General features: G+C 44.1%; 1 protein-coding gene across 1 annotated transcript; it reads right to left on the bottom strand.

The window, feature by feature from the left end:
• Nucleotides 1-239: 239 nt before the first annotated feature.
• Nucleotides 240-1,304, bottom strand: LOC122435682 (melanoma-associated antigen 10-like). The gene has a single exon (XM_043459811.1). The coding sequence runs from the start codon at nucleotides 1,302-1,304 to the stop codon at nucleotides 240-242; it is 1,065 nt and encodes a 354-aa protein (XP_043315746.1).
• Between the last annotated feature and the right edge of the window lie 8,610 nt (nucleotides 1,305-9,914).

The raw sequence follows: 9,914 nt of genomic DNA, 5'->3' as shown, positions 1-9,914 counted from the left end.
ATATGTGATAAACAGCTATAACTGTGTGATCATTGTCACTCATAAGCTTAGATTCTGGAGCTAATTAAACTTTATTAAACAATATTTGGGGGAAAAACAATAAAAAAAACTTAAATGTCCAAATCACCCATATACAACAGAAACATGAAAATGCTAATAGACTGTTCCACCCTAGCCCTCCATTACATGGAACACAGACTGTTGTCTTCAGATGAAGACTGAAGAAACTGCTTTGGACTTCACTCAGGGCAGAAGAGGTTGCTGGACATGACACTGGAATTTTCACTGGCCATGGCAGTAGTATCATCCCCAGGGACAGTTCTGGCCTGGGCTCTCTCATCTCTCAAAGCTTCCTCATACCAGAATAAGAAGGAAGTGGGGTCAGTCCCACTGATCTTGGCAAAAAACTCCAGGACTTTCATCTTACTGGTTTCAGCATAGGCCCTTGGACCCCATAGGAATTCATAACGTGGAGGATCACTGTGAGGCACCTGTCGATACTGTAGATATTGTTCCTCCACCAAATCTTTGGTGATGAGTTTCCTAGGCTCCCCGTAGATGAAATCCTCCTGCCCAGCATACATCCCCATCGTATTCAATAATTTCCAGATTTTCTCCTCAGGGACACAGTTGCCCTCCATGAAGATCATACCCAGGATAAGTATCAGGAAGCCAGTCTTGGGCATTCTCCCATCATTACTCAGCATCCCATCGTAGGTGAGGTTGAGTGTTTTGACAAGCTCATAGGAGTGTCTCGTGGGGTCCACTTCTTTCACTTCAATGCCAAAGACAACCTCCATGCACTCACAGACTTTGCTGAAGATATCAGGGAAGTTGTCCTTGTGTTCTCTGATGACAGTCTTCAGCATTTCTGCTTTTGTGGTGGGTTCCTTTGTTACATATTTGACACACAGGAACTGCACCAGTTCAGCCACCTTGTTGTTTAGCTCATCACTGAGCAAGGACTCAGGATCTGGTGGAGTCTGGGAGGTGCTGGGCTCCTCCTCCTCTTGGCTTCTGGAATTTTCATAAGATTGACTCAGTGGAGTGGCTGAGGTGGCAGTGGGTGAGAAGCAGGCTCCCTGAGAACTCTGGACAGCAGTCAGTGCCCCAGTGGCAGGTACCTCCTCTGTGGTTCCAGGGATCAATGGGGTGAGGGAAGAGGAGATGGTAGATTTGGGGCAGGAAGTAGCCTCTTCCTTCTGAGCCATGGGAGCCTGCACACAGTCTAGGCCCTGTGCCTCTTTTGGGGCCTGAAGGTCTTCCTCAAGCTTGCAGCACTCACCCTTCTGACCCAGAGACATGATGGCTGGTATTGGAGGTGGCCAGAAGAACAGTGGGACCCTGGGGGAGCAAGAGATGGTCAATGGCCTCAGCTGAGAAAATCTCCCCACCCAGGATGGCTCTGACAAAGGAAGCTTACAGGTTTCCTCTTTAAGGGGAACTCCCAGGTGTCACGGACTCCTGTTCTGGTCGGCCTAAGAATGAAAGAAGCGAGATAGTTCCTCAGGGTGGAGCCCAAGGATTCCTGGGCTGAGAGTAGGCCAGGTGGAGTCAGGCAGTGTGGATTCTCTGTTTTGGGTTGGACAGGGCCTTGGGAGACATTCAGGGTGTGCACCTCGTTTTGACTACTGCTTCTGCCCAGGCCTTCTCCCATATGCTGACCTGAGAACTCAGGCCTCAGACCACGGCTGTCACCTCCCAGATCCTAGAACTCTGAGGAGGGAAACTCAGAGGACTCCTCAGGATGCAGACTACAGACACAGTCATGGGCCTCACAGTGTTGACAGCCGTGCTGGGGCCAAACTCTGTGATGTCCCTACTGTCATGGGGTGGATGGTTCCCTCAATGCTCCTTCAGAGTCCCAGTACTTTCCCCTGCCAGTGTCTAGGCCCCGTCACTCTGCTGACTTCCCCCAGAGGAAGAAGATAAGGGGCGCCACATCAGACTCCACTTGCTCAGGGTCTCCCAAGTCTGCTAGCAGAGGCTGCATGGGTTTCAGAGGCGGTGGGGGGGGCACCCATATCTAAGCTAGGAGGGCCCATCACACGATTCATCTTTACAACTGACCAAGCCCGCCTCACATCCTCCAGAGCTGAGCAGACTTGGCATCCTCAGGTTTCAGCCTTGCTTCTCTGTGAGGGACCCAAGCCCCATGATGGGAGCACAACCTACCACTACCGGCCGCCTCTGCCCAAGGTCTCTCGGGTACCACAGCAGGGCCGAGGCCATCTGTTCTGGTGTGGGGAGTACCCTCCGATCTGCCTTCCCATCTGGGCAGGTTCTCAGTTGGCCCTCCCCTCGCCTTCACCTGACATTTCCTGGAGCCTGCCCTCCCGGACACCAGAGTGCATAGAGACCACACCCAGTGGCTCCTACCCAAGGTCTCCCGGGACTGGAGCAAGGAGCAAGACAGGTTTCCGTGGGCCACCCTCTCTGTGGTGAGGACCCCTCAGTTCTGCTCAGTGTTGTCACAGCTACTCCTGACAGGGAGAGGCCCAGGGCTGAGCACAGCCACTCAGTTTCAGTGGGACCCTGAATGTCTGCACAGAAAACCTTTCTTTGCTGTCCCTCAGGGTCCTCACATCAAGGCAGGGCCGCCCCTGGCACCCCGCCTCCTGCTGGCCCCAGGCCATCCCTGAGGAAGCCTCACCCCTTTCAGACTCTGAAAGCTGTAGTAGGAAACATCACATTGGAAACCCTTCCTTGAGTGGACAGTAAGGGCAGGGCTGGGCCCACCTTTCTGCGGTGGGCTCTCCCCTCTGCCAGTCTCTTATGGACCTTGCTTTCATGCCTGGCGAGGGGGTCTGGGCCTTCTTGGCCTGCTGACATGACGCCCCATCAAACTGATCATCTTGCCTCCCCAGATCCCCGACCCAGAATGGGGAGAGGGGTTACCCTGCCAGCACTTGCCCGGGTCTCTGAGGCTGACAACACTGGTTGGGGTGAATTTCTGCAAGGATCCCCCTCTGGCTCTAAGGTGGGGGGCATCTCAATCCTCAAGGTGCTCCTATTTACTCCTGTCAGGGCCTGGGCTCCCTTTCTTCTGCTGGTCTGAGATGTGCCCTGCAGGCCAAGAGCACCATTTCCGTGAGGCCTTTACAGTGAAGTGTGGATGGGAGGGGTCACCTCCCCATACCTGGGGCCTCATAAGGCAGATGGAAAAGGCAGGTGTCTTCAGTTTCTTCAGGATCCTCCCTCTGACGACTGGCAGAGTCTGGGCCTCGTCCCTTTGCTGACCTGAGTGCAATCACTGCAGTTGAAGCCTCGTCTTCAGATTCCCAAGGTTGAAGTCAGCAACTACATCCAAGGACCCTGCTTAGGGCGTTTGAGAGCCGAAAGTGGGCTCAGATGAAGTGGAGGCCCATTCTCTTCTGTTTGGCAGGCAGTTCAGTCATCCCATGGGATCAGGTTGACGCTTGGAATTGCCGGTGCCCCCTCCCCCTGAGGGCCACCTCCCTTAATCACGGGCCTCCCTGGAGTTCGCAAGAGTCAGAAAAAAGGAAGGCAGTGAGGATCTCAACAAACCTATTGGGAATCTCCCAGGATTGACATCAGGGATGGAGCAGGGAACTGCAGGGCCCACACGGTTCTGGGGGGCGGGGGTTGGACTCCTCAGTCCTCACTCATGAGTGTGCTTCTTTTGGCTGCTGCCTTCTTGATTAAATGCTCTCTGGTAGGCTCCTTCTTGACTGCCAGCTGTGAGTATTTGCCCAGCTGCAAACCTTCCAGAGAAAGGTTTCAATTCCCAGGCTAGATGCTAGATGGGAGAGCAGCACTACCCCATGACAGGTGGTGGATATTCAGGAAAGCAGCTCATCTTCCTATGGGTCTCTTCACCAGCCAGACATACACTTTGGAAACATTTTGTTCTAATAGTTCGTTTTCTACACTGAAGTGGCAAAGCAGTGTGATTTGGAGAGATCCTGTTCTTTTGAAGTTCTCACACTGCATTGTCCAGTATAGTGATTTCCATTTTTCTTAAGCATCATTGATATTAAGGAATATATTTTATTTTTATATTTTATGAAGCATCTTTTTTTATGAAGGATCTCTGTGTGTGTGTTTCACCCTTATAGTTGCTAATCCACTTTTAGAATATTCTTTTTATCAGATATATATTTTCACTTATGGACACGGGAAGAGGGCAGGAGAGGGTGAGATATATGGAGAGAGTAACACGGAAACTTACATTACCATTTGTAAAATAGAAAGCCAATGGGAATTTGCTGTATGCCTCAGGAAACTCAAACAGCTGCTCTGTACCAACCTAGAGGGGTGGGATGGGGAGGGAGATGGGAGGGAGGTTCAAAAGGGAGGGGATATATATATATATATATATATATATATATATATGACTTATGACTGATTCATGTTGAGGTTTGACGGAAAACAACAAAATTCTATAAAGCAATTATCCTTTAATTAAAACAAATAAATTTAAAAATATGTTTTCAAGGCCAGGCTTCACTCACTCAAGTGATTTCAGGTGGTGATTAACACAGGCTCTGGAGTCATACTGCATCAATCAACCTAATTTTTCCTGAAACTGCTCTGGGCCTACTGGCCTCTCTGGGCTGAGGTGGTATGTTTAAAAATATTCCTCCCACCTCCCTTCATCTGAGGTCTATTTTTGGCTATGGACCTTCCAAAATTTGCCTGCCGCCTCCTACCCTCTCACCAAAGTACCACTTCTTTGCTCTCCACCAAGGGTTTCTCATGTTTTGTTGTTTAGACTTAGTTGTTGATATTTTTGGTAGGCTGAAAAATGACCCTCCCAAAGATCTCCTATCCCAATCCCAAGAGCCTTCTTTGGGAAAAGGGTCTTTGCAGATGTGGTTAAGAATCTTTTCATTGGGGGATTAGCCTGGATTATCTAGGTGGTCCCTAAATAGAATCACATGTTTCCTTACAAGACAGAGGCAGGAGAACTGACAAGCTGAGAAGGCAATGTGAAGATGGAGCAGAGAGCTATTTGGAGATATTGACCTTGAAGATTTCAGTCATGTTCCCATAAGCCAAGGAATGCAGCGGTTACAAGAAGCTAGAAAAGGTAAGGAATGGGCTTTCCCCTAGAGCAGGGTACCCCAACCTCTGGGGTCTAATGCCTGATGATCTGAGGTGGAGCTGATGTAATAATAGAAATAAAATACACAGTCAATGTCATGTGCTTGAATCATCCTGAAACCATCCCTCCCTCTGTCCATAGAAAAATTTCTCTTCCACACAACTGGCATTTTAGCAACTATAGGTAAGTCACTAAATCTGTAAGTAACTCAAGGAGAATTGACGTCTTTACCATAGTTTCTTTCACATCAGTAAACACGGCGTACTTCAATTTTTTGGGGGACTTAAAAAAAATCTTAATTTATCAGGAAACTTTTATGTTTGCCTTCTTAAAGATATTATATATGTTTTTTTGTGTAATTTGTAATTCCTCTTAGATGGATTCTGGATTTTGTTGCTGTTACATGTGCTAATTTGTGAATGGGATTTTGTCTATCACATGTGGTAATTAATTATGGCCTTTGTGTGCCAAGGCTCTTGACTTAATTGTATTGACTGACCTCCCATACATGTTCTTTCTGAAGTCTTTTATTTATTTGGATATTCTACACAGTGATTCCTTTTAATATTCTAGGCAGATGATGATATTGTTACAAATACATCTCTTTCTTTTCAATGTTTATGTATCTGATTCACTTTGGTATCTGTATCTCTGACTTTGTGTTCCAGTGCAATTTTGAACAGTAGATGTGAGAATATATGTCTTGTTCATGACTTGAATGAGAATATTTCTAACATTTCACACCTGACTATATTTGATGTAGAATTTAGAAAAAAGCAAGTTCTAAGTTTGCTAGAAGTTTGTATCATAAACTCATGTTGAATTTCTCTCAGAGGCTTTTTCTATACCCATTGGCACAATCATATTTTTTTTCTCTTCTAATTTATTATTGTATGAAACTACAACTGAAAATATTTTCTAATGTTAAATCTTATTTTCATTTCTTGGGCACAGCCCATTTGCTAATTGAATTCACTACTTTGTTGACTGTAGTATTTTATGCTATTTACTACTATGTGAATGAGCTTTTCTCAAGATTTCTTTTCATGGGGATGGAGGGCAATGTCCTCATTTGGTTTTTGAAAAAAGGAGAGCTGGTTGGGGAAAATGAGTTGCATAATTTAGCCTCTCCCTTTTTGTGGGTATGCCTTCGAAAAGTTTGTTGTCTTTCTTTCAGAAGACCACTCTCTAGGTTGTGTTATACTTCCATTAGGAGGTGTATAATGCCTGGTCTTTCTTTGTGAAGATGTCAGCAGTCCATGATTATCACCTTTATCAATCCTTTAGGGGTCACACAATGTTCATGTTCTCGTTCTTTCTTACTCTACTAGCTGAAATACCTCTATATTTGGAAACATTTCTTTGTCCACTGTGTGGTTATCCTGAGGGAACTTGTGTTCCCTTGCATTAAAATCTCTTCATCTAAATTTTGTACAAGTCTATTTCATGATTTTGTTCCTGATCTTTCTTTAGTAACCATATTTGCAAATATGATCATCTTATAAGTATCCCCTTAATTGACTCTGCTGTTTCTATTTTATTTTTTCAGCATTTATCTTCATCATTTCCTGGTTTCTACTTCTTTAGGTTGAATATGCTATTCACTCTGTACATTCTTGAGGTATTTATCTGTTCTAAATATTTCTTATTTTCTAAGCCATCTATTGAAAACTATATTTCTCACTGAGTATCACTTGAGCTGTATTATACAGATAGTATTATATAGCTTCATGTGTATTGCTTGAATATTTTGCAAGTTGAATATATCATTATTACTTATGCTATTAGAATTTATATATGTATGTGTATATATACACACACTAAAGTGTGTAAAAACATTTTTGAGTAGGATTTAAAGAGGACAAAAGAGAATATTAAGAGGAGGTTTCATGATCCAGGGGTGTTTGGTTTTGGGTTATTAATTATAACAGACACAAACATATTTGACTGTCAGTGACTGAGTTGGGTTTATCCCATGAAGGTGAAGAAGTTTAATGCTAGAAAATCTGTCACTATGATTGGTCACACATGTTAAAGTCAGGGATTGTCCAGGCACATAGAAACTACAGTAAATATATAACAGGGAATTTGGTGTAGGGGATCATGTTCACAACTGATAGAAAAGCCAAACAGGGGAGAATTGGGGAACCAAACAATTAGCAACTTGAGGAAGTCACTCCCACCTCTAGCCTGAGAGGAAAAAGAAAGATGGTTTATTATTGGAGTCTAATTGTTGCATTCAATAGGATCTGGAGGCATGGTGGGCCAGTCTCAGGGGAGTTGAAGCCGTGGAGAAAATGTAGCCATGGAACGAGAGCCACCTGATCTAGAGGAAAAAGGAGAAAAACTCTAGCTGCTTCATTCACCTGCACTGTAATCTCCTGCTGGTGCCATCAGTTGGCTAAACCAAGGTGGCAACAAAATGTTAGTGAGCCTACAAATTACAGGCTGTGGGTGTCAGCCACTACATCATAAAGAGAAGAGAAGGGGATGAGGGAGGGATAGTCAGTCAGTTCAGTCGCTCAGTCATGTCCAACTCTGTGCGACCCCATGGACTGCAGCAAGCCAAGCTTTCCTGTCCGTTACCATCTCCCAGAGCTTACTCAAACTCATGCCCTTTGAGTCAGTGATGCCATCCAACCATCTCATCCTCTGTCATCCCCCCTGCCTTCAATCTTTCCCAATATCAGGGTCTTTTCCAATGAGTCAGCTCAAAGTATTGGAGCTTCAGCTTCAGCATCAGTCCTTCAATGAATATTCAGGACTGATTTCCTTTAGGATGGACTGGTTTGACCTCCTTGCAGTCCAAGGGACTCTCAAGAGTATTCTTCAACACCACAGTTCAAAAGCATCAATTCTTTGGTGTGCAGCTTTAAAAAAATTAATCATTTTTTAATCAAAGGATAATTGCTTTACAGAATTTTGTTATTTTTTTGTCAAACCTCAACATGAAACAGACATAGGTATACATATATCCTCTCCCTTTTGAACCTCCCTCCCATCTCCTTCCCCATCCCACCAATCTAGGTTGATATAGAGTCCCTGTTTGAGTTTCCTGAGACATACAGCAAATTTCAGTTGGCTATATGGCAATGTAAGTTTCTATGTTACTCTCTCCATACATCTCACCCTCTCCTCCCCTCTCCTCATGTCCATAAGTCTATTCTCTGTTTCTCCACTGCTGCCCTGCAAATAAATTCTTCAATACTATTTTTCTAGATTCTGTATATATGCATTAGTATACGATATTTATCTTTCTATTTCTAGCTTACTTCACTCTGTATAATAGGTTCTAGGTTCATCCACTTCATTAGAACTGACTCAAATGTGTTCTTTTTTATGGCTGAGTAATATTCCATTGTGTATATGAACCAAAACTTCTTTATCCATTCATCTGTCGAAGGATATCTCGGTTGCTTCCACATTCTAGCTATTGTAAATAGTGCCGCAATGAACAAGCACTCAGCATTTTTTATGGTCCAACTCTTGCATCCGTACATGACTGCAATAAAAACCATAGCCTTGACTATACAAACCTTTGTCGACAAAGTGATGTTTCTGCTTTGTAATATGCTGTCTAGGTTGGTCGTAGCTTTACTTCCAAGGAGCAAATGTCTTTTAATTTCATGGCTGCAGTCACCATCTACAGTGATTTTGGAGCCCAAGAAAATAAAGCCTGTCACTCTTTCCATCGTTTCCCCATCTATCTGCTATGAAGTGATGGGACCAGATGCCATGATCTCAATTTCCTGAATGTTGAGTTTTAAGCCAGCATTTTCACTCTGCTCTTTCACTTTCATCAAGAGGCTCTTTAGTTCCTCTTCGCTTTCTGCCATAAGGGTGGTGTCATCTGCATATCTGAAGTTATTCATATTTCTCCTGGCAATCTTGATTCCAGCTTGTTCTTCATACAGCACAGAAGTTTGCATGATATACTCAGCATATAAGTTAAATAAGTAGAAGTAGGCTGACAATATTCAGCCTTGATGTACTCCTTTCCCTATTTGGAACCAGTCTGTTGTTCCATGTCCCGTTCTAACTGTTGCTTCTTGACCTGCATACATGTTTCTCAGGAGGCTAGTGAGGTGGTCTGTCATTCCCATCTCTTTAAGAATTTTCCACAGTTTGTTGTGATCCACACAGTCAAAGGCTTTGGCATAGTCAATGAACCAAAAGCAGATGTTTGTTTGTTTGATTGATTGATTTTTCTGGAATTCTCTTGCTTTTTCTATGATCCAACAGATGTTGGCAATTTGGTCTCTGGTTCCTCTGCCTTTTCTAAATCCAACTTGAACTTCTGGAAGTTCTCAGTTCACGTACAGTTGAAGCATGGCATGGAGAGTTTGAGCATTACTTTGCTAACTTGTGAAATGAGTGCAATATTGCAGTAGTTTGATCATTCTTTGGCATTGTCTTTCTTTGGGACTGGAATGAAAACTGACCTTTTCCAGTCCTGTGGCCACTGCTGAGTTTTCCAAATTTGCTGGCATACTGAGTGCAGCACTTTCATAGCATCATCTTTTAGGGTTTGAAATAGCTCAGCTGGAATTACATCACCTCCACTAACTTTGTTCATAGCGATGCTTCCTAAGACCCACTTGACTTCACTGTCTAAGATGTCTGGCTCTAGGTGAGTGATCACTCCATCGTGGTTATCTGGGTCATTAAGATCTTTTTTTTTTTTTTTCTTTGTATAGTAGTTTTGCATATTCTTGCCACCTCTTCTTAATATCTTCTGCTTCTGTTAGGTCCATACCATGTCTGTCCTTTATTGGGCCCATCTTTGCATGAAGTGTTCCCTTGGTATCTCTGATTTTCTTGAAGAGATCTCTAGTCTTTCCCATTC

The sequence above is a fragment of the Cervus canadensis genome, chromosome X (assembly GCF_019320065.1).
Source record: "Cervus canadensis isolate Bull #8, Minnesota chromosome X, ASM1932006v1, whole genome shotgun sequence".
Taxonomy (NCBI): Eukaryota; Metazoa; Chordata; class Mammalia; order Artiodactyla; family Cervidae; genus Cervus; species Cervus canadensis.
The sequence above is the reverse complement of the archived record's forward strand: the minus strand, read 5'-3'. Positions and strand labels throughout refer to the sequence as shown.

Excerpts from the sequence above, each read along its gene's own strand:
- LOC122435682 (XM_043459811.1), bottom strand. The coding sequence starts at position 1,304 with ATGTCTCTGGGTCAGAAGGGTGAGTGCTGCAAGCTTGAGGAAGACCTT.